This window comes from Austrofundulus limnaeus, unplaced genomic scaffold, assembly GCF_001266775.1.
Source record: "Austrofundulus limnaeus strain Quisiro unplaced genomic scaffold, Austrofundulus_limnaeus-1.0 Scaffold160, whole genome shotgun sequence".
Taxonomy (NCBI): domain Eukaryota; kingdom Metazoa; phylum Chordata; class Actinopteri; order Cyprinodontiformes; family Rivulidae; genus Austrofundulus; species Austrofundulus limnaeus.
The window spans coordinates 170,262-197,640 of NW_013952562.1; the positions used below are offsets into that span (position 1 = coordinate 170,262).

General features: G+C 41.0%; 1 protein-coding gene across 1 annotated transcript in view; it reads left to right on the forward strand.

Moving 5' to 3' along the window:
• rhobtb3 (Rho related BTB domain containing 3) overlaps window positions 1-27,379 on the forward strand; it is a gene marked incomplete at its 5' end in the record, with an annotated part of 30,750 nt that overhangs the window by 1,462 nt on the left and 1,909 nt on the right. The window contains 9 exon segments of the mRNA XM_014017051.1: window positions 1,206-1,398; window positions 5,473-5,630; window positions 5,716-5,824; window positions 8,881-9,076; window positions 9,164-9,360; window positions 19,312-19,421; window positions 20,608-20,713; window positions 21,304-21,477; window positions 25,347-25,513. Of these exon segments, the coding sequence (XP_013872505.1) occupies window positions 1,206-1,398; window positions 5,473-5,630; window positions 5,716-5,824; window positions 8,881-9,076; window positions 9,164-9,360; window positions 19,312-19,421; window positions 20,608-20,713; window positions 21,304-21,477; window positions 25,347-25,513 (1,410 nt within the window).

A 27,379-nucleotide genomic window follows, 5' to 3' on the forward strand; every position in this document is an offset into this window, starting at 1 on the left:
TATCTTTGAAATAGTTTATTTTGCTGCATTTAATCATGAATACAACATACAGAACCCTATAAAAGTAGTGATAATTACACATTATCAAAAATAAAAAGAACAAATTCTGCATCCTATTTGACACAAATATTTTGACATCTCTGACTTGCCAAAATTTTAAACTACTTTTATTTTCACTTTCTTAGTTCTATCTTCAATTGCTTTTAGTTTTAACTGTCTTTACTGTGCATAGAAATGGTTTATACCAGCTTGTGGCCAAGGTTCTGACGTTTCTGTAGACACCAAACATGTCTAAAAGAACTTAGAGTAATTAAAGTAGAAAACCGGGGGTCTGGGCTTAAGAGATGAATGAACCAATTGGCGGGCTGAACTTTGGTCACTCTCAGGCCGGATTTGGCCCGTGGGCCACCAGTTGAATAGCCCTGCTGTAGATATATACACACAGACATATATACACATTCAGTGACCAGTCAGAACTTCTGGTTTCTTATTAAGTGACGCTCACTGGCGCGTGCTCCTGAACGCACCGTAAACAAGCCTTTAGGAGTAATTGTGTCAGCATCTGCAGGCTGTTTGCCAAGATGGCAAAACATATCATTAAATAGTGGTGTGGTTTTCTCAGAGCACTATTATGAGACATCATTGTGTGTCACTCTGCTGACACGCTGCTCCCTCGTTCCAATCTGCTTTTGCTTCTCTGAGAACACGCAGCCCAGCATTTTTAACTCCAAGCCCTTTTCCCCATGCTGATTGCAGGCTTTGTTTAAAAAAAAAGTTTCTATTCATAGAGGACGCTTTTTGAACATGCAATGCACAAAACACTCTGATGAAAGAACTTCTGTTCTGAACAGAACATGCAATTAAAATGAATCACTGTTGTGGTTGTGGAGCGGCGCTGTACACGTCCTATTATGACGCTGTCAGTCCATGTCAGGGGTGGGGGAAGAGGTTCTGGAAAAGTTTTGTCAGTCTGATTCTTTGTCTTTTTGTCCATTTTGTATTCAAATTTATCAGAGCTTTGCAACTCCCCCTGCTAAATCAGGTTAGAGCAGCTGGTTTTACGCAGGTTTTTTGGGGGGTAAAGTCCCAACACTGAGGCTTTGGAGGGGAAAGGTTGGGTGTTATCTGAGGTAAGGTTTATGGCCCAGGTTGACTGTGTGTGTTACATTCCTCAGTGCATCCTGTTTCCCTTTTTCTTCCTCCAGGACCTGCTGGACAGCGACTGGGCCAGCGTACGGAAGGTTCTGGAGCAGGCCGACATCCTTGTCATTAAATATTCCGTCACAGACAAGCTGGCCTTCCAGCAGGTCCGAAACGGTTACGCCCCCAGGCTACGGCCTCTCCTGAGACACTGGGGTGTGCCAGTCATCCTTGTTGCTGTTGGAGCTCGGCTGAACGGTGAGGACGCACCCCTTATTACATCCCACTATTCATTTTTTTCTGTCAGCGTCCGATTGAGTTTGGTTTTTGCCAACAACGCTGTTGTTGTGTGCGAACAGTGAAGTCCGAGAAGAGCCAAACACAAACTGTCTGAATCCTTCAGCCGCTTAGGCTGATATTGCAGTCTTTTAGGGTCAGCTTACTGCTGCCTCAGTTGCTGTTTCATGCTATTAGGACAATATCAAGTTCTTCTTGATGGGATCTCTGTCTGAGCCTTATGTCCTCTAGCGTATCCTCCTTGCTATGAGGAGGATGCTCGTGATTAAAACTCTCCTTTTGGTTGCCTTCAGGCGGTTGGCTCATACGCCTCCCTGAAGGAAACCCATCAAAGCGAAACATCCAGTTCCTCCTGGTTTTTTCAAGCGTTACGAGCAGGAAGGCATTCTCAGCCATGGCTCAAACATGCACAACAGTGGAGCGCTCCTAACTGTAAGTAGATTAGGGCACTGGGCTTCAGCCTGACCGGAAGTTGGTTGATACATTTGGCAAGTGCTCAGTTGCTTTTCTCCCTTAGCAAACACATTGACCCCGTTGAATCCAGAACCTGTAACAAACCCATCAAACACCCTAGAAGATATTTTTAGCTCAACATACATCAGAATCCTGTCAGAGCACTTCTGTTTGAGTCTTTGCTGGAACGAAAAAAGAGAGAAAACTGAATAACTTTGAACCCAATCCTTTGTTTGTGGCTTTTGTTCTGAGTTTTCGGTCCCTTCCTTCGTGACTGCAGAAGAAACAGCAACTGAGCTCCAAGCGCTCCCCGCTGCTCCACGTTAGACCTCCTAAGGCACAGCCGTGGCAAAGAGCGCCGCTGCACTGATAACACAGCCAACACACCGGCGTTTATCCAAGGGCGCACTCGCTCACCCTCATTTACTCGAACGTGCCGCCGATTTGCCAAGTCACTTCTTGTCAGACGCCTCCACGCGCTCCCATTATCCCCTCCACCTTCTTCCCTCTCACTCACAGACACTCACTCAGCACATCCTCGTCTCTGTGTCATGCCTGCAGGTTATTAGCTGTATGATTTATCTCAGCACTTGGCTGCTTATTCTGCCTTTCCTACAGCGTGCAGACTTTTTTTGTTCTCTTCTTCTGCTACAGGATAATCTCCCTGTTTGTCTGATTCTGGCTCTTTGCTGATCTTGTACAGTACAGCTGATTTTAGTTCCAATTTGAAGTGACACATGTAAATGCTGCAATTCCTTTAGACCCSCAATTCAGTTCAGTTTATTTATATAGTGCCAARTCACAACAAACGTCGCCAAAAGTGAATCAGTCTAAGGAAGCAGATAGTGTTGAATCACTTCGTCGCAGTTGCTCATCCTGAGCAGCACATRGGCGACAGTGGAAAGGAAAAACTCCCTTTTAACAGGAATAAACCTCCAGCAGAATGAGGCCAATGGGGGTATGACTAGGTTTGGAAGAGACAAACAARCAGAATGACTTGCCATAAAAGTCTAACTAAACAAAATAACTGTACTTACATAAACTACAGCTCCATTTTCGAAAACATTGGGAGATTGTGCAAAATGTGTGAGGATTTGGTAGGGACAGACCCAGGACACAGGCAGGTTCAAAAAGGAACAAAAAGATTTATTAAATAACAGAAAATGCTGTTGAGGCAGCTCAAATATCACTTACATGTTCTCAAAAACAGGCACGAGGGAGACAAAGCTCAGGAACAAAAACACAACAATGATCCTACACAAGACTGAGACAGGACAGGGCTTAAATACACTGACAACTAATGAATGAACAGAAAACACCTGGGGAGAAACACGAGGGTGATCATCAAGGTAATGTGGGGCAGCTGGGCAGAGACACACAGGGGAACATAGAAAACACYARGAAARCCAARGAAAATGAATACAGACTATGACAAAATATAAACAATAAATAAACTTAATTAGTAGGGTTGCAATGATACAGAAAATTCACGATTCGGTTCAGTTAGATACTTTAGTCTCACGGTTCGATATTTTTTCGATACAAAGAAGAGAAATTTCCATGCCCTTATTGAAATTAATTAAGAACATTTGTTTAACCTCAAAAGTACAGATTTTAAATTAAAKGTTGCTGAAAMAGCAAGTTTCTTAGTGGATCTGCRCTCAATGGAGTATTCGAACACAGATCCACTGATCCTTCAACACCGAGCATCTTTTTTATTTATTTATTTGTTTTTCCTGCTTGGCCTTCAGAGGAGTCGGATGCTCTTTGCTCTCTCTCCCGAACCTGTCCCTCCTTTCCTTCTTCACAGCATTTTTCAAGCCTTTCTTCTRTCTATCATCTGAAAACAAAAGGAATTATGGATTTGGTCAACTGGTCTCTGAACGCAATCGACACTATTTTTTTCCACATTGAGATTGGAACGAGGGGAACGTAGCTGTCCCAGTGGAATGGGTGCTGCTGGTCGGGTCAGTGGTTCTTGGGGCTGGAACCTGATCTGTTTGGCACCGCTTTCCATTGAAGATGTAGAAGATTTGTACATATTTGTATTTATGATAACTGGATTTCTGCTGATCAGAAAATGAAAGCAATCCTGACAGCAGTTTGGGCCTGTGAGAGGCTGTCAGGAACCATGGATGGAGTCTCCCGTACTGGTAACACACAGACTCAGATGCTGGGGAAGATAAGTCRCAAACTGGATGTGATTCTGACGAGAATCGCGGTTCAGCAGCGAGTGAGATGTAGTGAGATGTAGGATTACGTCTGGGTGAAGTTTCAGATGGAAAGAGGCGAGGAGGTGATGAAATTCGGAACATTCTGCCTTTTTTTTTTTTCATCATTTCAGAGATGCAGTTAAGACTGTAAAGCGGCAAGAAATTCGAGGCTGCTTGTCCCAAAACAATTGTGTTTATCTTTTGGATCCCAGCAGCTGCTGGCCTTGGTTGGTCTGCAGTTATCAAAATTTCCAGGGAGGATATGTCAACAGAGGCTTGATTCCCCACTCCCTATTCCCGTATCATCCGTGTGGACCAGTCTGAAGGCCATGGTGGTGGTGAGGGAGGAAGGGGAAACTCTGAACTCTTGTGAACTGAGCTTGGGAGGGTAAGATCTGGTTTCTCTACTCTGATGGGTCTTGGATTGGTCCAGCACGGAGTATCAACCTGGAACATCACCRGCTCCACTGAATCCCGCCCCCGTACCATGTGTTTGATCCCCAGCTCCCTCCCCTCCTTAGCTGTCTTGCTCTTGCAAGTCATTTTTTGTGCACATGAGTCTGTGTTTCTGGGTAAACATAGGATCAGAGCAACTTTTTTTGAACTCACCTATCCTGTTGTGTGTTTTATTTTCCAAGCTGCAAAAGGTAGCGCAACCATGTTGTGCAAGACCTGTCCATCCGTTCCCCCATGTTTGCCATGTGTGTCTTTCTTCGAACAGGTGTCCTTAACTGCAATTTTGTTCTRCATCTTTGATGTTGTGTGTGAATGACAATAAAGCTGATTCTGATTCTTCAGAAGTCAAGATGATAAAATAAATTTAAAAAAATCTGTATTGTTCGATACATAGTGTGTACTGAACCTAAAGCATTGTACTGAATGGTTCGATATGGGTACATGTATTGTTGCACCCCTATTAATTAGCTGGTTAATAAAAAATTCAGCACATGACTGAAATCATTGTTTTGCAGGGAATCAGGTAATGTGAGCGTGTTTATTTTTTGTTTAACGCATCACTCACAGTCTCACAAAAACATGCTCTTTGTTCCACATTTCTCCGGCTTAGATGTGGTCAATTCCAGTTCCAAATGATGCAAAAAATAAAATTAAAAAATTGGAGGGAGGAGCATGTTTACACAGAGGCTAGCAGTGTGTCCTGTGATGTGTAAAACTTTGTTGTCTCAGCTCTGTCCTTAGTTTGCATTGATCCATGGCAGGTATGAACAGCAACACTGAGCTCCACCGCTCATTAAGTCATATATTCTGTTTTTTTTTATCTCATTTTGCCATCTCACTGTATACTAGTTTCATGTTTTCCAAAAAGCTCGATGCAGTATGATTGACTCTCCTCCCTCCTGGCTGCGCTCAGATGAAGGCCCTCCTTGTACGTGCCCACTGTGTGCATCGGACTGGAGCAGCTGTGTGCCTCACAGCGAAGGTCTGCAGCTCTCCCGGGACCTGGGTGCCACCTATCTGGAGCTGCCCTCTCTCAATCACGTCTTTGTCGGCCGCTACTTTGGCAGCGTGGTAAGCGAGGAGGATGCAGCTTGGGAAGCGGCTAAATCATTTCGGTGCCCCGCGCCTGCCCTAACGTGTGTCTGTTTCTGCGCAGCTCGAGTACTTCATGATTCAGTGTCTGAAGCACAAAGCCAAAGAGAGGCCCGAGAAGAGGCGAGGAAACAAAGTGAGCGAGCTCCGCCCMCCTCACTTAGAGCAACCAGGTTAGAGAAATACTACGCCGCCTGATGATGGATGCTGCTGTTAGTCAAACTCACGTGCATTTGTGTCTTTTCGATTTCCATGAGTCCAATCTTTGTCTTTGCGTCAGATCTTTTTTCATCACCGTGTTTAGTGAGCGTTCAGTGGACTGAGTGGATTGTTTTCTCTTGTGCCCGCATCGCCATAAAAACGGCTGAGCACAAAGGTTTTATGTGGATCAATAAGCTCCACTTCAGACAGGAAATAGAAAGAGAGACAAAAAAGCGAGGTAGACTTCTTTTCTTTCAGAGACATTTCAATTGATCGAGGAGAACAACTGAGCGTTAAGTGCCAAAGTTAACCAGACTGTTGGGAAATGTGAGAAAATGACTTGTCGGACTTAAATCTGACCAAAGTTTGTCAGTGAAATTAGATCTTTGCCACTTTTGTCTAATTAGTACAGTGCTTGCTGTAGTGCAGTTCCATCTGATTTAAACTGAGGTATTTATTACCAAATCTGCATCTATTTATATGTTTTAGGAAGTTATGCTGCAGAGAAATAATTAACTAGTTAGTTAAAGTAATGTTGCTCATAGGGCTGCAAAATTCCAGGGATTTTCCAAGTTGGAAACTTTTTCTTGAGAATAGAGACATTTATGGGAATAAACTTTCTATTTCCTCCAAAACATAAGCATATTAACAAAATTTTTGTTTGTTTTTTCATGAAACTGTAATCAAACGGTTCAGCAGTAAAGAACATGTCGCCGTTTTATTACTAATTGTCCAACATGTGATGCACGTTATAAATTTTTTATGGTAGAATTCAATTAGGCTTCAAAACAAGGCAGTCGTGGAGCGTTCTTCATGTTCTTGTCTCAACATTTGCTCACTCGCAGATCTATTGCAGACTTAATCAAAAGGCCTCTAAGCCGTTCAAGCTCCGCAAACACAAAACACGCCAATTATGAGGGGATAAATGACCGTGCTGATGGAAGGAGGATAAAACTCGCAGAAATATTCAGATCCAGCCAGCAGCTTAGAGACAGGAAGTTTGATTACTGGAGCAAAGCTTCAAAGAAATAAGCCAACAGCAGTGCTTGGCAGAAACATTGCAGCCTCCTGCTTATCTTTATATTCTGTATTTTTTTAGACTGTGTCAGTCTCTTGTAACTGAATGAAATATGTTAAATTAAATTTAAAACCATCTATCCTTTTTACCTACTGGATGTCGTTACAAACCGAACATTTTCTCAGTGTGGAGTTTAGATCCAGCAGTTTTATTATTTATCATCAGGGCTGAACTGTGGAAGGTGTGTCGGGCTCACAGCAACCACCTGCTCTGAGCTGTTTTTTTTTGTTTTAATGTATTTTGTGCAAAATAAAAACATCTAAATATTAGAGGCCCAGCACGCATACCACTCACTGCTGGTGGAGTTATCGCCACTTTGGTTAAACCTTGAAATTATAATTTTGCACCATCTCATGTTGTATTATGAGACTCAGAGTTTGTGTTGGAGATTTACACCCCTGTTTGAGGGGCTCTCAACCAAAACAAAATCAAAATTTTAGCTCTGTCTGTAAATTATTGTTATTTTTGTGTTGGCCTCTTGAATGTGATCAACTCCAGAAATTAATCAGCTGTAGATGTACGTCCAACGATTACTTTCTGTGAATTTCCTTAAAATCAATCYAGTGGTTCATGAGCTATTTTGCTAACAGATAGATCCACTTCAAATAGGTCTTTGCACATTTTAAGCAAATATCTAGCGCAGTTTGTTATTGCTCACAGTTTATGTTGAGGATGAATTTTAGCTACTGCCTCACCAAAAACGTAGGTCAATATTTATAAAAGTAGACAAAATATAGCCATTTTTATGTTTGTTAAGGTTGCTGTGGTGGCCATCTTGAATTGTATAGAAAAGTTAATCAGTTTTAGATGTACATCAAGTGATTACGTTTTGTAAGTTTCATCTAAATCCCTTCAGTTGTTCATGAGATATTTTGCTAACAGTCACAGAGTTGACTCCGTTATTTAATGCTGAAGTTCTAGGCAAAAAAAACTTGAGCAATGAATAGCATTTAGAGTATGTGTTGTAAACTAGTCTTAGCTATTACTAACCCAAATTGTAGCTCAATATCTGCAAAACTGGCTCAATTAAAACCATTTTTGTGTTTGTTAAAATTAGGTTGCTGTGGCAGCCATCTTGAATTGGATTGGCTCCAAAAATTAATCAGTTGTAGATGCACATGCATTGATTATTTTCTGCAAGTTTCAGTGAAATGTATCCATTGATTCTTGAGATATTTTGCTARCAGACACACACAAACATTATCATCCGCCTTCTCCTTTCAGAGGCGGGCGATCACGTTTTGCTCAAATCAAGCTGTGAGGTTAGTGCTGAAGATTGATTTGACCACTTTGCCGCTGCGTCTTGTTTAAATCTGAAGCTGTAACGGAGAGTGTAACTTCCTGCCAAAAATGGCAGCTAGTGCTGGTGGATTTATCGGCGCCTGTCCCACTCCACTTAACTCAAATTATGGTGCAGCTTACATTAAATCTGACATCCCTGATTCAGGAGCAGCACCGTTTTTCAAGCTGAGAGTGGCCCTAACAGGAGGCGTGAGGTATGAAGAGGTGCTGTGTGCGTTATAAACAAGCAGGAATGTGACGGGACGTGTGTGAAGAACCGACGCTGCTTTGTGACTTTGTTAGTTCACGAGTCGTAAAACACAACATGAGCGCTGAGGGTGTACTTTGTTTTTGTTTTGTTTTTCAGCAAAATGTGTTCAAACCTAACTTGATGTCATTTCAGTCACACAGATGCCAGTGGAGCGATCTGAACTTGCCTTCTTAAAAAATGCTTTTTTTCCCCACTTGAACAGCAAGAAAATACYTTTCTTTTGTCAGAATCATTTCTTTTCAAACTAAACTTCATGTCAGTAGAAGGAATCAATAATAAAAGAAGACAGGATTCTTTGTAGGCTGTGAAAAAAGCAGAAATTCTTGTGTGTTTTGAGGAATAAAGCTGAGTTTCTTCTCTTGCTTTCTGCCTCGCTCTCTCGTCCTCCACTCCTCCAGCTCGTCTTCCTCCCATCCGAGTGGAGGAGTCCAGCTTCTCGCAGGACATGCAGTGGCTCCTGGAGCGAGGCGTGCAGTTCGCCGACGTGGCTTTCTACGCCGGCGACTCCGGTAAAGAACTGGGCTGGGCCCACGCAGCCGTGCTGTGTGCCGTCAGCCCGTACTTCAGACAGCTGCTCCTGGGGCCCAAGACCAGGTGGGGAGACACGTCTGCTCGTCCACAATCGCTTCACAATCGCTGTTTTGAACGTCCTGAGCCCTGAGTCTTTTCCTGCGTGGACAGGGAGCGTCCGCAGTCACGGTGCGTTTGCAGAGAGCGAGACGGAGGACCCCATTCGCTGCTCTCCACCTGGGATGGAAGCATCATCGACGACATGCCGAGGTCAGACGGGCACCTGAYGGGACGCCTCACTCGGCTGGTGGTGAAGGACCCCCTCCTCTGTATGTGCTTGTGGGAGACTCTCATGTTCATCTACAGAGGTGAGCCCACCAATCAGATATAAGTTGATTTTTATTGGTTCCTATAAACCAGTGGTTCCCAAACTTTTTATCTTCTGACCCACAAACTATTCATTGCAAAAACTTGTGACCCCAAATATTACTGGTCTGAGTACACGAACTTCGTTAATAACCCTAAAAACAAAGGCTACACAAATATAAATATTTATTTATACTTATTTTGTGTTTTTGTAATAATTAAAGGGAACATATTACATCACCAATTATTTTATTACCCTTTTAAATTGATTTCTGAAGTGCAGTGGTTCCTAAACTTTTCAGCTTTTGACCCACAAAATAACAGCAGCAGAGACCTGAGCCTCCAGCTATTTTTGGATGATAAACATTTGTATCAGGTCAACTAAACATGGGCATAGTAACAATATTTATTATTCTACATTTATACTTTTTAGGCGACTAAGGCAAAAATGTAATTAATTTAGAAAATCTTTTCAGGACCCCATCTTGATGTTTCAGGACCACACTTTGGGTCCCGACCCCAACTTTGGGAACCACTGCACAACACAAATCATTTAGGATTACTAAAAAATGCATCATAAATTAGAACTTTACAGTTGATGTTTTTCATAAACGGTATCATAATTTCATTTTGAACAAGTGACTCATTACTAAATTATTATTTATTCACGCATCAACCACTGTTTCCTGATRAACTCTGATCCAAACATTGAGCAGCTGAGAACACTAACTACATTTATTACTGATTACTCCAGGACTGGTTTGTGTCCCGTTAGTTAAATTAAAACAATATAATAATTATTAAACCATATAAAATGTAAAAAGAGAAAATTAAAAACAGAATCAACTTTTAAAGTTCTTTTAAAGTTATTTTAATGCCATTTAAATAACTCAATTGGGATCKATATAAAGTGGACCTGCAATGCTTTGGTCTGAAATCCTCCTTGTTGTTACTACACAAGCCCCGCCCCTTTTCTGAGGTGTGTCTCAGATCAACTCGTTTTGAGGCTGTCTCTTTAAATCCAAACGAGGCGCTTCACACCTCAACCCCCTCCTGCTTCCAGACCGGTTCCCTCCAGCTTGAAAGAGGGGTTTACGACTATATAGCTGTGCAGAACCATTTCTTTTTCTTTTTTACAATTTAATTAAAAGACGTCAGCAAGGGAAGACTTGTCCATCCAGCCTCACATGTTGGAGCCAGAATCTGACCCAGAGCCAGAGGAGAATGAAGACCAGCAAATTATAATTGGTAAGTCCAGACCTTATTTGGCAGTTGTCGCAAAAACTATGACGTAATAGTTCAAAAAACACCATAGAAAATAGAGAAAACTTTCCGAGTTGATAAATAAGATCCAAACAGAATATAAAGATATMTTTGCAGCACAACAAAATGTATTTAACAGCTAAAAAATTAGATTTTGCATATGTCCCCTATTAGATAGTAAATTATAGATTTTATTTAGCTTCTTTTTTTTGTCTTAGCCAACCATTCTCTGTGCATTCTGCAAGAGCCTCGATTTGAAATTAAATATAAAAACAGATTTTGTATCCTAATGTATGTGTGGTTCAAAGATAATTTAATTCTGAGAATCATGTGGTGGAACATATTGCAAAAGTGAGAAAGAAAATACCAAATTATTTTTAATTGTTACTTTTCTAAGTGTTACTGAGCGTGAGGGGATCCAGAAGACAGAGAAACTGAGGAACTTCTCACTCCGTTCACACAGACAGAATAAATAATCTTAGCTTAATAAGTCATAAACATAGTTACTGTTTCATGCTGCTTAGTCACTAAATCAATGTTAATGAGGAACAACTCATGACATATTTTAGGACTATCATCAATTTATGCAAAACACAGATCTAAGATTTACATAAACAGCACCTTCTCAAAGCTGAATRTTCCTTGATATTTATTCACAACCACAAAACAAAAAGACAAATTAATTTAAGCTAACMCAACATCCTTTTACTGAAACATCCTGACACTAATTGATACTAAGCATCTGTGAACACCTGTATGAGTTTATCCACTAATTCAGTCTGATATGAGGTGGGGAACCTGCTCAAGTTGTCACCGTCGACATGTTTGTGCTGCTAGCATGACTAAAATCAATTACTGTACCGCACAATTGACACATTTCCACTGATACGGGTCTTTAATCCTCTCGGTCAGTGTGGTTATTAAAAAACAATTAWGCAGCCGTGTTAGAGAGTCTCTGATAAGGGCGTGAGTTTAAGCATTGAATTCTAATGAATGCCTCTGAGTTATGTGTGTATTAAACGCTGGACCGACATTAAACCGCAACAATGGAGCCGCAGAACAAAGAACGCCCGCCGTCCCTTTTGATTAAAACCCCTCTCGATCGGTCCAAACTGACATTCTGGCAGCCGGATCAGACGCACAGGAAGTGCCAAACAGAGGAAAACAGGGAAGACAAAAGGGTCTCACTAACAGCGCCTTCATCAAAACAAATCTAAACTCTCAAAGGATGGCTCAGACGTTTCGCTGACATCACGCTCTATAAAAATCACTTATTTTCTACTGCAGTATACATAAATGCCTTTTATATTACCATTCTTCAGCATTCATCCTTTTTTTTCTTTCTTCTTTTTTGCAAGGCATGTCGTTCAGCCTGCTTGGTGAATATAAACACATTCCAGAAGTACTGCTAAGAGAGSTGGACTGACATTCATAATATGGGAGCTTCATTCCACTGGAGCACTTAGTCATTTTCTAATAATTTAGATGTGAAGATAAATGCTCCCTGGCAGTAGCAGGTCATCGGTCTCCTATTGGGCCTCGTCCAACGGTCCATTATGCTCAGGAACAGAAATCTGTCAAAYTGAAAGCACTTGATGGGAGGCAACCGTAGTATCAGTGAGCTGATTATTCATTTAGTGGCTTTAACCCGGCGTGCTTTTTGAACCCATGTTTGCTCTTTGCTGCCTGGTGCGTTTTCCGTGTCTCCTCCGAACTCGGGTCTATCCGTCACAATGGAAATCAGAGAGGACTCGGCTCGTCCATGGAAAGAAATGTCCACTGGTTGACCGGCTAACGGGATTAGTGAATAGAATCTGACTCTGTAACCTGTTTCAGAGTCACAYTGGTGTGAGCGGTGATGAACTCCGCAGTGAAGCAGGTCCTGGGACACGTCCGGAACGAGTTCCTGCGACATTTATTAGCTACATGGTTATTGGTGTGTGCTGGTGCAGTGCATCCTACTGGACACATTTGAAGTAGAGGCACTTAATACTCCGAATGCTCGTTCTCAGGCTTGGAGTCTGCAGAGACGTGCACGCTCCATGTTAGATCACCGTGCACGTCAGCCCCTCCGCAACAGGCTCTACACAGAGAGCTCAAATCCTTACGGCAAAAAAAAAAAAGGCTTTCTAGCATCTGATTCGTGGCTGCCTGTTTGACATGTAGCAGCRCCGGTGCTCTGACACGTAAACCCAAGAGGTGGATGCATGAAAAATGGGAGCAGGGGAAAGCTGAGCAAGAGAAGGGAGGAAGATTATAGTGTGAGTTTGAGTCTGCTAGACTGGATGAATAAAAATAAGAGAGCAAACGGTTGGAATAGGAAGACGTACGTGCTGTAGTGCAAGTCCCAGTGTGTGTGTGTGTGTGTGTGTGTGTGTGTGTGTGTGTTTCAGGAGAAAGAAAGCAAAGGAAAAGTTCTGTACAGGGTGTGAAATAAAGGTGGCAGAATGTGAGGATGAGACGAGAGGCGACGTGTTTGAGGAGGAGGAGGAAGAGCGAGAGGCTACATTTCTCTGGTTGTGTAAGAAGACACTRTTGGAGTCTTGGGTCTCCACCAGGGGTGTCCAATCCTGGTCCTCGAGGGCCAGCATCCTGTACATTTTAGAGGTTTCTCTGCTCCAGCACACCTGATGGGAATGAATGGGTGATTGACAGGCTTCTGCATATAAATCACAACACAGCATTGAGCCTGACACCCAGTCAGTTTCACTCTAATCCACACCTTCACGCAAGCGACCAAAACATCTTTCTTGTGAGCCAGACAAACAGGGAACCCCCATCGTGTGAGGTGTGTATTTTAATCTACACATGTGACTCCAGGTTACATAACTGAGTTTCTCATGCAGTTTATAAGCTTGGAACTCCACACTCTTCAGTTTTGAATTGAGAGCTCCTCGGATGGGAAGCAAAACGTCTTCAACTTCATAATAGGAGTCCAGTTTTGTTTCTTAATTGTTTTTTTTTTTTTGTGGGGGGGGTGTTTACCATGTCCTGGAGGAGTGAGAATCTACACCAGCATACCTGGGTTTTTGGTTTACACACCCACTTTGTCAGGATCAGTAAATCTTTAGAGGACTAAAACCTGGAGCTAATATGGTGGAACACAATTTTAGATTGGGGGTTAGGTTTGGGGTAGCCTGGCCCTTGCCTTCCTACGCAGCTCCGCTCAATTCTAGTTTCCCTTCACTGCTCCATCTGGGACTTCTCCCATTGACGAGGATTTCACTGGCAGAATTTTAGCCGGGCCAATCAGAGAACAGAACGTCAATTTTCTGCGCAGTGTCTGCTTGTAGTTTATTTTACCTGGGCCAATCAGCAAACAGAAGGCAGAGTTTTGAACGTCAATTTTCTGCGCAGTGTCTGCTTGTAGTTTATTTTACCTGGGCCAATCAGCAAACAGAAGGAGGAGATTTGAACGACGTCGATGTTCTGCGCAGTGTCTGCTAGTTATTTTAGCATACGGCAGTGGAGGAAGTGAATGAAGCCAGTCTGTGTTGATGAGGCTTCCAAATTAAAATAAACTTGTCTGACAAAGCAGCAGCTCTCTGCTGTCTCGGTACTTCTCTCCTCTCAGCAGGGTTGTTTACAGCACACGTGATTTCCAGTTAGCTTCTTAGCTTAGCCTCCGTCACAGCGACATACGTCGCAGCCAACTGATCCAATCATTTTAAACTTCAGCAGAGGCCACGCCTCCTGCAAGAAATCGATTCTCTATGCATCAAGTCCAGACCCTTGTATGAAGCAAAGTGAAGGACAGGGTCTGGTTTAAACCAGGCTAGGTTTGGGGCTAAGATGTGTATTCGGGGTTGGGTTAGTGTTAGATATGTATTGTGTAATAAAGCTAGATAAGGTTTAAAGGTCAGTGTTGGGCTATAGAAATGAATAAATGAAAACTGTCCTCAGTACTGTCTATACTGTCCTAATAGGTGTAAAAATACATATTTGTGAGTGTGTGGGTGGGGGAGGGGTGGCTGGGAAGGTGGAATGCAGATGTCATTATTTATAAACTGCCACTGTGTCAATGTTGAGTTTTATGTTGAATCAGTTGGATGAAASTGGCAAAAAAAAATGAATCACGATTTAGCTAATAGCGATTTAATACTGTCTGATTATTAATAGATGACAACTGCACTTGAATGTTTYTGGCTTTAAATAAGTTAMCCTGTATTGTAGAATTAGACTTACAAMTCATCAGTCAAATTAACTCTTTAATTTTAACAGGTTAAAATGAAAATCAATTTGAATCAGATTAAAATAGCAAACTGCGATGGGAAAAAGAAACTTTTCTTCAATGTGGGGTGGCCACAGCTTGAGCTATTGCTTTCAAGCATTAACGTTGTGGCTCATAAGAGATAGATTGACTGAGTGAATCGTGGATCTGAGCTGAGTAGATTTGTTGGAGGAGAGTTTGTTGTAGCTTGGTCCACATCTTGTGGCTTTTCTCGTAATCCTCATAGCGATGTTTCAGGTGATTAAACAAGTTCATAGAAAGGTTAGCTGCTCCGTGCCGCCTTCCGCCTTTGGTCTCACACGTGCTTGATAGTGAGATGGCGTCGCACACAAAAATACATCATCATCACTAATTGCAGTAATTACAAAGTGGTACATATTAAATGGTGACAATTTTTCTGACGATTAATTGCACACGATACGATTTTTCCAAACTCTATTACAAGATAACCTTCACCATGGAGAGTCCTACCATAAGTTGCGATGTCAAACACTGTTCACCTATCACTGATCAGATGTCCATGAGTGTTTTCATCATGCACAGAAGCAGGCTGCTCAGTAAGCAAACAGCAAATGTTCATTTGCTGTAAACGTCCAATAGGAAATGCCTTTCTTAAACTGGAGCAAAAATCTTTGGTTTGTTATTTGATTACACTCTTTTCCTCATCTGCAGCTTGAGTTACTAAAGTTCTAAGAACTATTTCCTCTCCAGCGTCACGTAACAACACACAACGTCACAGCCACTGTGTTGTTCCACACTTAGTGTGGGAGGACAGCCACAGAGGCCATGACTCTTTTTTGCGTGACATTAACACTCTGAGACTTTGTCTCCTTTTGTAGTCTGCTGCTGAATTATCAGCATTGTCATTTAGGTGCAGTTGTTGTGCAGTTTCTAGCAAACGTGGAACATTTGTAAAGGTTTGGATTTTATGGGACAAGTTGGTGTTTTATGGGTGACTTTACTCACTGTGTGGAGCTAAATGAGAAACACCAACAACCCTTTGTATTCGCTGGGACGTGGCTGAATGTGTGGAGGTTTTAAAGTCGTGGTAAAAGGAAAGTTAAGGAAAACATTTTGAAAATAGGTTTTAATCTGCATAAACTGCTTCTGCCTTCTTTTTCATTGTGTTGGACATTGATATGAATCAATACAGATCAGTATTTGTAGGGGTGTCGCAATACTAGTTTCTTTCAGACTGTGTACAAGTACTTCAGTTTGGGTACTTGCTGCTACTGAGTACCATTACTGAGTAAGTTATAATGAGTTAATTAAACATTACTCAACGACTTTAGAAACATGTTTATTGAGAACACGCCAGTCTACTGTCTTATCTTAAAACATCTCCAGACTACCAACCTTTTTTTAACTTTTTGCTCTAAGTGACATCACCAAACATAAAASTGTTGTTTTTATGAACACAAGTATAATTATTTGAGGCTGGTATCAGGCCAGATACCAACATAAATAATTGTATTGGGACACCACTACTCATTTGTAAAATATTGAAATGATAGTTCTTTGCAGCTTTTGCTTCTTTTTATATACACTGTTTTTTTCTTCACTTCCATCTGTTGCGGTGTTTTTTTGTTTCTGGATGCAGTATTTTGTTTATCAGCAGAACAGCTGCTGAGTTCACCTTTCACCTGAGCTTGTCTGTGCTGTGCACGGTGTGTTCAGGTAATCCTTCTATCAGCCCAGATTATAACAAATGATGAGCTCATTTCTGCTTCTTTCCTTCTGACTTGAAGTCCACTGTCAGCCCAGAGAGTGAGAAAAGGTGTCTGAAAACATGCAAGCTGGTGTTTGGTCTGCTCACGTGTTTTTTTATTTATTTTTATGTCTGTGCAGGAATTCATTAAAACATAAATGTGTTGCAATATATCAAAAGAAAATGATGAACATTATAGACCATTTAACTCAAAAAGCATTACTGTAGTTAATAAAAATCAGTGGATGAAAAGTTTARGTACTGCATTTTCAATAAAAAGCTAATATTAGCTAAATTATTTAATTTTTAGATGAACTGAAGCTTAAAAGGGCATGACTTTTATGTATTCGAAACATTTCTCTTTTTTCTTTCCTCCACCTTTTAGTTTCAATGTAAATCTGTAAAGTCAGTTTTTCAGGAACACAAACAGATTTGAAAGCCAGCTGAGAGATTTTCTTTATTTAAATACTATTTTAGGCTTTCACCTGAGGTCTATTTACACATTTAGATTGATGTTCAGTTCATGTGACGGTGACAACAAAGGAAAACTTTCAACTTTTGTCTCACAAGGATGATTATTCATTGAGTTTGAGGTGACTAAGAAACTTCCCTGAAATGTTGTAGTCAGACAGCTCTTCTCACAGACATTTCTTTTCCTTTCTTCCATATTTGTGACCCATCATATCAAAATGAGGATTAAGTCAAATTTGGTCAAAATGACCTAATTACATTTTCAGATTCTTGGCTTTAAAAGCTACATTTTGATACCTGGATCATTCTGATATCTTAATTAAATCCATATATATGACTTAATTTGTCTTGTTGGTTACGATAATACATAAATATTTGGTCTGAATCCTAATTTGATGTCATTTTATTGAGGAATTTTTGATGTCCTTATAAAGAGGAAACCTCAAATTATATTTGAATATTGAGATTTCCCAGCTAAAAAGAACCACAGCTTTGCTAACTCACAGGGAAAAATTCAAAATTTTAAGGCGTTTTTCCTCAAAATCAATTTTTTTGTTGCTACTGCTCAAAAAAGTCCTTCAACATTTTGTTTTATGATTAAATTTCATACAGTTCATTCAAATGATACATTAATAAGGCATTTATTCATTATATTTTGACAAAATGCAATTTTTGTTAACATTTTAGCCAAAACACTATATTTGCCTATTTCTCCATATACCACTTTTGGACTTAATTCCTCGTTTCGATGTGATGGGTCACATATCATATATTTAATATATATTAGATGCTATGTTTAATGATATTACAAGCTGAGAAAACAACTGGTTAAAATTCTGCCTCTATAGACTTCTCCTGCTCTGTCTGCATCAATTATTTAAATTTCCAAAGTGCTGAGCAGCTGCATAAAGGAGCCCACTGTGACTAATTGAACTAGTTTACAAGAGTTAAGAGATTTCACACAGCTCTGGTCTTTTAGTAACAGCGACTGTGATTAAACCACAACCGTAACAAGCTTAAAACACGACTGAGAGTTCAGGGTGTCTTAAACTTCACCTGATTCTTCTCGATCATTTAAACAAGAAAYGCTCACACAACAATATGACTTTTTTGTGACATATAAAATAAGTCAGAACGTGTGTGGTCTTGGCAGGATTTTGGTGATCCAGGATAGTTTTGAGCATAAAGAAGACTTCTGTACTGAGGCCACAGTAGTTATTGTCCTGGTGGCAGCCCGTTGGGCTTCAAGGTGAAGTGTGAACAACCGAGGTGACAACAGATGTGTGTGATGTGGAGCATATATTGGAGAGTTTGACATTTGCTACTTTTAACTTTAGTTATGGTGTCATCAATGTTCCCATGCAGTGAAAAATGTTTGACCCRTCATACATGAGATTCACCCAAGTGGAGCAGCGGGCAGCTATGTAAGCAYCTGGGGAACAGTTAGGGATTAGGTGTCGACATGTGGGCATGGCAGGGAATCAAACCTGTGACTTCCTGGTCCCAAGGTGACTTTCCTACCACTGCACCACATCYGCCCATTCAACCCTCTACCCAATAGATGGAAATCCTGGTGAGGGCACCATGCAGACTGCCAGGAAAAACACTGGAAAGTGTGTTTTATGTGTCACACAGTCCTAATCTGGCAGCACAGTGGTATTAGTGGGTAACTGTTGTCTCGCAGCAAGAAGGTCCTGGTTCTGTCTCCAATTTGGACTTGGGGTCTTTCTCTCTGGGTTGACATGAGTTTTCTCTGCTTTCCTCCCACAGTCCAACAACATGCGTGTTATGCTCCTTTGCAAAAGAGATCTGTGATTTGAATGGGGTTTGCCTGCTTGTTAAATAAAGGTTAATAAGTAAATAATTTAGTCTGAAGAGTGTTGTAACATTAGGCACTCAGGTTATCTTTACTTATATCAGTGTGCAAAATTTTACACATTTATTTCTACAGTTTACTCTAAACATAAAAGTTTAAAGAACGCTGAGCTAAAGTTAACATCTTGAATAAATAAATAGCAGCAAGTGACTGTATTATACTGAAGCCTTTTCTTTCCTCTGCATTCTTTATATTTGTAGATTCTTGCTGCACCCATAAAAAGTAAAGATTATATAAACTGACGTAGACAAAAACAGAGTGTTTGGTGTAAGGTATGTGGGTGGTCAGAGTGCAGTGCCAACTAGAAAATAGTTTGCCTGTGTGTGTTTTTGAAGACTGTACTGCTGAGGACCTGTAGAATCAGTGTGACTGTGGATGGTTGTGTGTGTGTATGTTTTTTTTAGGAGCGTGGGAGTGGGAGCACCTCCAGGAGGCCCTGGAGGAGAAGCTGAAGAGTTCGCTCGCTGTGGCTCAGCTTATGGAGCGCATACGCTCCCTTGTCGGCAGAGACAGGGTGAGAGCCTTTTTTTTAATAACTCTAATTAAATATAATTTAATGGACAGAAAAGCCATATTATATCATAGGTGTAATATGGGGTAAACTACTAAACGCCCTACTTGAATATTGCAGACTGAGACTGCCTTAATGAGCAAGATCCAGTTTTAAATCTGTGCAGTAATAATGTGTCTATAATTATCATATTTACATAATTAGTGCCTCTAATCACCTCGCAGATACTCGGGGAGTTTGCACTAAATAAACAAAAGATTTTCTCCAAGGAGAAGCACAACACAAGACCTGGGAGGACTTTACTCTTACGCCAGACGTGAACGCCAGTTGTATTTTTTCGTGTCTATATTTAGAAAGCATGTGGTGGCGACATGTAAAAAAAGCATCAGAATTTAACATTTAGTGAGGGAGATATGACATGGTTGCATCTGACAAGCCCCTGTTGGCACCGGGGAACGGGCTCCCAGGCCTGGAGGACAGAAGTGGGACTTCCACCTGAGGCGGTGTTGAGACAAGCTGACACACAGAGATAGAGGGGYCACTTTAACGTGATGAGACACCATAATGTCCTGTCAGGGTTTGACGTGTTCCTCTTGCAAACACCCTCAGGGGGCCTGTCTCGGCTCTGGGAAAGTAGTAGATTTTTACTTTCAGTGAGCTTTTYGTGGATTTCCAGAATCAAAGGCAATCTCTCTCCAGTGGGAAAAGAAAATCTGCTCGTCTCCCTGCAGCAGAGCACTGTGGGAATGTGTGCCGTTTGTGCTTCAGTGGACTGATAAAGGTCGTGCAGTGATAATGGGCTGCTTTATGATGCTCTGCTKTTGACCATGTGCACAATGCACAGCTCACCGTTGGCGTCACTCATTCATTGAAAAACTTCAAATGAGCTCGCACGGTTGGAAAATACTTGGTCTGGCCCAGCGTCTGGCTCCTGCTCTGTTCTCAGTAGTAGTCAGTTCCAGTCTTGTCACTCCTGACATTGCAGTTCAAATGTGTTTTTGTAGCACCCCTCAAGACCGGCAGAGGAGCCATCTGTATTCTTCAGAGGAGGCGCAGTGGATGCTCAGCATGACAATTTTGCCAGTAACGAGAAGCTGACGTGCAGCAGAGAAATGCTAAACTCCTGATGACTAATTCTTCTTGCTTTGGGCGCCGTCTCCCCTGTGTGTGTGTGTGTGTGTGTGTGTAGGGTCCCAGGGACACACCGAGTGCACGGGCGGCTCAGCTCGGCCCGCAGACACTTGTCAATCTCTTCAACTCCCCTCTGTTCTCTGATGTTATCTTCATGGTGCAAGGTAGGATCAGACTGATCACACACACACACACACACACACACACACACACACACACACACACACACACACACACACACACACACACACACACAGAACTGAATTATGATCTCAGAGACCAGCCTGCTTGTCCATTTGAAGCCTAAATAGGATAAACTTGTTGCAGTGATGTGATTTTTTTTCTGTTTAATCCCAACAAAAGCTCCTCTTCTTTATTTAACTGAGAAAGACAAAAGCCTTTCCTGATCAATATTTATCTCATAAAAATGCACTGAGCCGGCTCTGACTGTTCACTTTCAGAGCTAAGAGTTAAACTTTTAGAGGTTAAAGAAAACGATCTTTTACTTTTTTTTTTACCCGATCTATTGTTTCGAGCAGAACTTTGGTGGTAAACTTACTGACAGAGACAATGTCAGGACTTTACATGTTTTTATCACCTGCCAACAAATTCATTTTTCTGTAGTGTTTGTAAAATACCTCATGAACCACTAAACAGATTTTAATGAAACTCTTGCCAATCTGTTTCAAGATGATTAGCTCAAGTAAAAGATTTGCACKATTTTTCAGAAAGAAACCATTCTTGTGTGTCGCAGGAAGCGTATTGCCCGCCCATCGGGCAGTGCTGGTGGCCCGCTGCGACGTGATGGCGGCCATGTTCAGCGGGAAGTACGCAGAGGCTCGGAGCAGAGTGGTTCCCATCCACGGGGTCTCCTCGGACACCTTCCTGTCCTTCCTGGAGTACCTGTACACCGACTCGTGCTGTCCTGGTGAGGTCACCACACACAGTCCTCAGGCTGCTCCGGCAGGCCCTGAATTTTCGCTTAGTTGTTAGCAAACAATTAAAAACACAGCGTGACACATCATCTGTTGTTCTTCTGAGGCAGGATCTTTTGTAGCTTTGACCCAAATGAACATGGTAATAGAATAAAATAGAATAACAACATATCAAACACAACATTAAAAACCTATAAAAAAGTTAATAAAACAAGTTCATGAAAACCCATTCACTTACTTACTTACATTCATACAAAAGGTATGCATTTCAGTCAGATATACTGTACATGTTATCACTAGGTTTGATTGAGAATAATGACGACATTTTGGGACAAATATTTTTTAAAATACTTTTTGCCAGAGGAACTCTAAAGCATCTCTTTCAGAGGCTCAGCTGACTAAAAAGAGGGTGTTTACTATCTGCAATAACTCTCTTAGCTTTACTCGTTTTCCTGTTAGTATGGAGGTGGATCACACACTTCAAGGTTTTCCTACTATTTTGCTTGCCATTTTCACAGTTTTATTTAGTTTGTTCTTGCATTTCAAGTGAAGATTTATAGTTAGAATGACAATAGGAAAAGTTTATCTAAGCAGTTTTTTTTTGGTTCAGATTTCTGCAATTTGTGAATAAAATTTATGTAATAAACCGATATGGTTTTTTTTAGCCAGTTTAACACTTCATTCATTTCACTTAAAGCCGCACAATGTGCACAATGTGGTCTTTTTTTCTGAAATTCAATAGAAAAATACAATGTTTCCCCACATTTAGAGAAATTTGCTGAATGAAAAAAAATGCTGAACTACAAATTATGTAACCTGGTAAAAACCAGACCCTTGTCCTTCACTTTGCTTTGTATGAGGGTCTGGACTCTCGGCTATAGAGAAGTGATTCTTGCTGGAGGCGTGGCCTCTGTTGAAAGTTTAAAATGATTGGATCTGTATGTGTACGCCAGCTCCACTGTGAAGAAGGCTAAGCTAAGAAGCTAACCGGAAATCACGTGCGCTGTAAATGATCCTACTGAGAGGAAAAAAGTACCGAGCCGAATGAGAGGACTGTAAATGAGAGCTGCTGCTTTGTTAGACAAATTTAATTTAATTTGAAGCCTGATCAACACAGACTGGCTTCATTCACTTCCTCCACAGCTGTATGCTAAACTAACTAGCAGACACTGTGCAGAACATCGACGTTCTGTTCTCTGATTGGCCCGGACGAAAATTCACCTGAAGAAATCCTCGTCTTTGTGAGAAATCCCAGACGGAGAAGTGAAGGGAAACTAGAACTGAGCAGAACTGTGTAGGAAGACAAGGGCCAGGCTACGAATTATGGTAATCAGATGTGTTTGTTCTAAAAATCATTATAATTGTCAGTTTTAGTTCAACTTCAGAATGAAATAAACTCTTTTAGACTTTATGTATCCCAGTTTAAGACCTGATTCATACTTTTTCTGAAGTCCTGATACCTTAAAGGGGACATCTCATGCAAAAAAACACTTTTTTTAGCCTTTAAATACATTTTATTGTGTACTTGGGGTCTCGGAGTGCAGACAAGTTGAATTTAGTCTCTCCTGGTGCTGCAAAGATAGCTTTATATTCTGTTTGGGTCATGTTTTTCAACCCGTTCAGTTTTCTCTATTCTCAATTATGTTTTCTGAACTATTACGTCATTTGGGACAAAATGCCAAATGAGGTTTGGACTGTTTGTAAAGAGACAGCATCAGAACGAGTTGATCTGAGACACACCTCAGTAAAGGGGTGAAAGAGGGGCTTGTGGAGCTATAATAAGGAGGAATTCAGAGCAAAATATTGCAGTTTCACTTTATATAGACCCCAACTCAATGATTTAAATGTGAAAATTTTAAAAGCAGGATATGGCTCCTTTAAAAATAAAGCAGAGTTTGTGTGAGTTTTAGCAGGATTGTACAATGTAGTAAACATAACTGAGTATATTACAGTGACAAGCCAAAAAAGTGAATACCTAATAGAGAGTTGATTAATTTGTAACAGAGATGAAATTCAGTCTGCGCGCTGTGGAAATGAGCCCCGTGAAGAAAAGAGAAAACACTGGTGCATTCGTGTTTTCCTCTGGGCTTTGATCGCAAAAACTAAGCCCCAAACAAAGGCGCAGATGACAACTCCCATCATCCATCTGTGCGAGAGCAACAAGCTGCCAGCGTCGGTCCCAGGAGGTGCACGGGGAACAGTACTCAGCTTAAAATTAAATTAGAATTTGTGGGTTCATAATCAACCTATGGCGTCACTGCTTCAGCTGCTTTTCACAGTGCCAAGTCACAGCCTCAAACATGTTTTTTTTTCTTCATCACTGTCAGACTGTGTTTCATTGTCACCGCTGTGGTCATGAGCAACACTGTCCATGCATCTGCAGCTGTAAAGTTGTGTTGAGCAGAATGGTTGTCCCGACCTGTTGCAGTATGAAAAACGTGTTTGTAAAGTTCCTGTTGGTCCTGCTCTGCTGTCTGTTCAGGTCTGCTGAATATGCTGAAGTATAGGTTTTTTATTTTTTGAATTTATTTATTTTTTATGTGTTATTTAGAGATTCTCTGTCCTCTAGTGCTGAACACCTGCTGAATACTTTTTAAATGACGACCTTTGATAAAAGCATCTATATAAGTATGTTTGTGTCTTTTCATAGGCAAGATACAATCCCCATTTTACGCCTCTTATATTAAAGTACATCTGAGGGTTGTTATAGATTCTATAAGAACAACATAAGTCATTTTTATATTAATTCAACTCCAGATTGTCTCATCCTCATCAGTTTTCTACCTTTAAAATATGATGGTATAAATCTAAACAAATAAAACATCATCAGAATAAATTAATGCTAACCAGCTCCCAGCAGCTGATTATCACATTATTTCGTGGCAGCTTTTTAATAAAACGATAAAATAAAACGCAAAATAAGCGATATTAGGATGCAGGTGCACAGATGGACAATCCAGTTTCCAGAGCTCGAGCTTCACGGAAAAAAAAACATGAATCAGCTTCAGAGGCTGCGGTCGTCTCTCAGTTACATAAGAGCTCAGCATTTCAGCATTCAAGGTCAGGACAAGGTAACTGTGTGAGGGTCCATGAAAAGGGGTCAGGAGTCAAGCAGGCGGGGCTGCCGGAGCATTTCACCTGGATCATGTGTTGTGAGCTTGTGAAGGGACAAGGACTTAATGCTGATTTGGGTAATTGTGCAGTGAGATGAAGTGGAGCTTTGGTGATGCTGCTGCTCAGCTGACAGCGCAGCAGCCACACAGAGAGTCTGTGTGTGTGTGTGGGGGGGGCTGCTGAAGGTGGTGTTTTGCATGAATAACATGAACCGGGCTGCATCAGGGGTAATTGGATCTGATTACCATGGTGCAACAATCTGTGTCATTTGCTAAAACAAAGATGGCTGAATGTGTTTTAATTACTGTGTGTTGTGATGTTAGAGGATTTCTGTGAACGGTGTGAAAATCCAACATGTTGCACAGATGGAGTGCAGCATGCTGCAGGAAAAATGCCTTTTGAAAAAGTGCTTATATTTATCAAGTGGAAGGAAAATGATACATGGTTTTCAACATTATTTTTTTAAATAAAAATCTGAAAAGTGCAGTGCTCATTTGTATTCAGCCCCCCGGAGGCAGTACTTTGTAGGACCACCGTTGGCTGCGATTACAGCTGCTGGTTCTTCAGGCTCATCTCTACCAGATTTGCACTTATAACTGAAACTTTTCTTCTTTGCAAAATACATATTTTTAAATGTGCCCAGCTAAGGATGCATGTGCATTATTTTATAACATGTACTGTTTTACACTAGATAAATAAGTGAAGTAACGGACGACGTGTGAATGTGTGTTTGTGTGTGTGTGTCCAGCCAGTGTGCTGCAGGCCATGGCCGTGCTGGTTTGTGCAGAGATGTACCAGGTGAAACGTCTGCAGCACCTGTGTGAGGTGTGCGTGTGCGCTTACCTCCAGAGCATGCCCAGTAGAGAGCTGGCCTCCACGGGGATCAGCGTGGTTCGACTACTCCGCAGAGCCAAGGTCAGTGGTGGTGGGAGGCGCGGGTATTACCAGATACTACTGTATGTGGGGACCAAGTGCTCCTGGGGGTGGGGGTTAGAGAACAGAGGTGCCCAAAGTGGGGCCCGTGGGCCAGAACTGGCCCACCAGCTGTTGCCATGATTATCCTATGTAGAAACAGTTTTTACACTTAGTCATTCCATCTGTTGGCCCAATGACTATAAGAGGCTGCAGTACAGAGAGTCTTCACTCATGGTGCTTATTTTATCTTTGAAAAAGATTAATCATGAAATATAAGTAACTACAAGKTGTATTTAGGTTAGATTTAAGCATATGTAGTGGTCACCTAGGGGTGGAATAAACGTTCCACCTGTCTTTGACCCTGATCTCAGAAGGCCTCCTTTAAAGAGACAGGACTCTGTTCGACTTAAAGTCATGTTTTCTTAAACAGTAAAGAGACATTTTATTTCGTTTTATTTTCTTTGATCAAGATAAACAAAATAATAATGTTCTTTATATTTTTGATTTATATTTTCTCTTAACTAAAAGTTATCATTTTAGAAATCAAAGTTACATTCTTAAATGAATGACAAGATATTTTCTTTCATTATAATTCAGAAAAAGTAAAACACACAAAAGATATTGTTCCAATGTTTCTTTATTTGTTTATGCAAATAAGTAATCAACTGTTATTTGACAATAAGGTGATATGTTTTTCCATTTTATTTTTTAATTTAACTAAAACAATAACTATAGTCTAGTTAACTATGTTTTACTATGACATATATATGGTTATTTGTGCTTAATTTTAAACAAAATATCTTAAGTTTTATGTTGGTTTGAATAATTCACTAAATTCTTAGTTTATTCTCATGTAGTTCGAGCCTGCCAAGGTTCGAACTTGTTGTTCTGCAGGTGCTGATGTTTTCACAGACCTATGGCAGTGTTTGCCAGACGACTGAAATTTCTTAGACTAAATATTTCTAAGTCCACCTGTTACTAACACTAGATTCGAGGTCACGTCCGCTAGAACTCTCTTGTAGTTACGAACCYGGATGAGCCTCTCCCCAGACAGACACCGTCTTCGTTTCAAGCGAGGAGGAGCTGGTTTTTCCTCCTCCGGGAATCCAGTGTTCAGGGATAAGATAAGCTCACATGCTAAAGAGCTGATCTTAGCCTAGGTCCAYGACACCATTAGTCGTGAACCAAACTATCAGTTTTTGAGGCTCCACTGAGTTTGCAAAACCTCTGTGAGAAACCTCTTAGTCTGAAAGAGGAACTRGTTGGTGGTGATTCTCTTTCGAACAAACTGAAGGACAACAAGACGCTGGAATAATAAAACCACTTGAAGTCTTACTGGACAGGTAAGTGTTTTTGAGTGGACCTCTTGCTGACCCGGGTCAGACCTCCTCCAYGCCYAACCTGACTTTGAAGTCTTCTGAAGGCAAAGGCTGAATCGTTTGATTAAAGCGCATCTGTGTCCGGCTGTKTCGAGTGGGAGAATYGTGTGCACTTCTGGCTTCCCTCACATTGATAAGATAAAAACTTAATTACCCATTCCTTAACACTCTTTTCCTCTCTATTCCTTAATCTTTGCCCAAATACCCTGCCAAACCTTTAAGAACAGYGCCTCAAACAATGGTTTATTTAACAACTTAAGCCTGAAAAGTTTGTTGTTCCTGATAAAGCTGTCAAAGTAATGATAATTAACACGGACGTGAGTTAATTGTCGTTGATTTCAACTTTTGTAAAAATCTAATTTTCCCTCAATGAGTTGTAAATAAGTAATTAATTTTATTCTGTAAATAAATCTCATTTATTTTAGATAAAACTAAGTTACTGACTATGTCCACTCATTGGGCCTCATGCAAGAACATGTTCGTATTC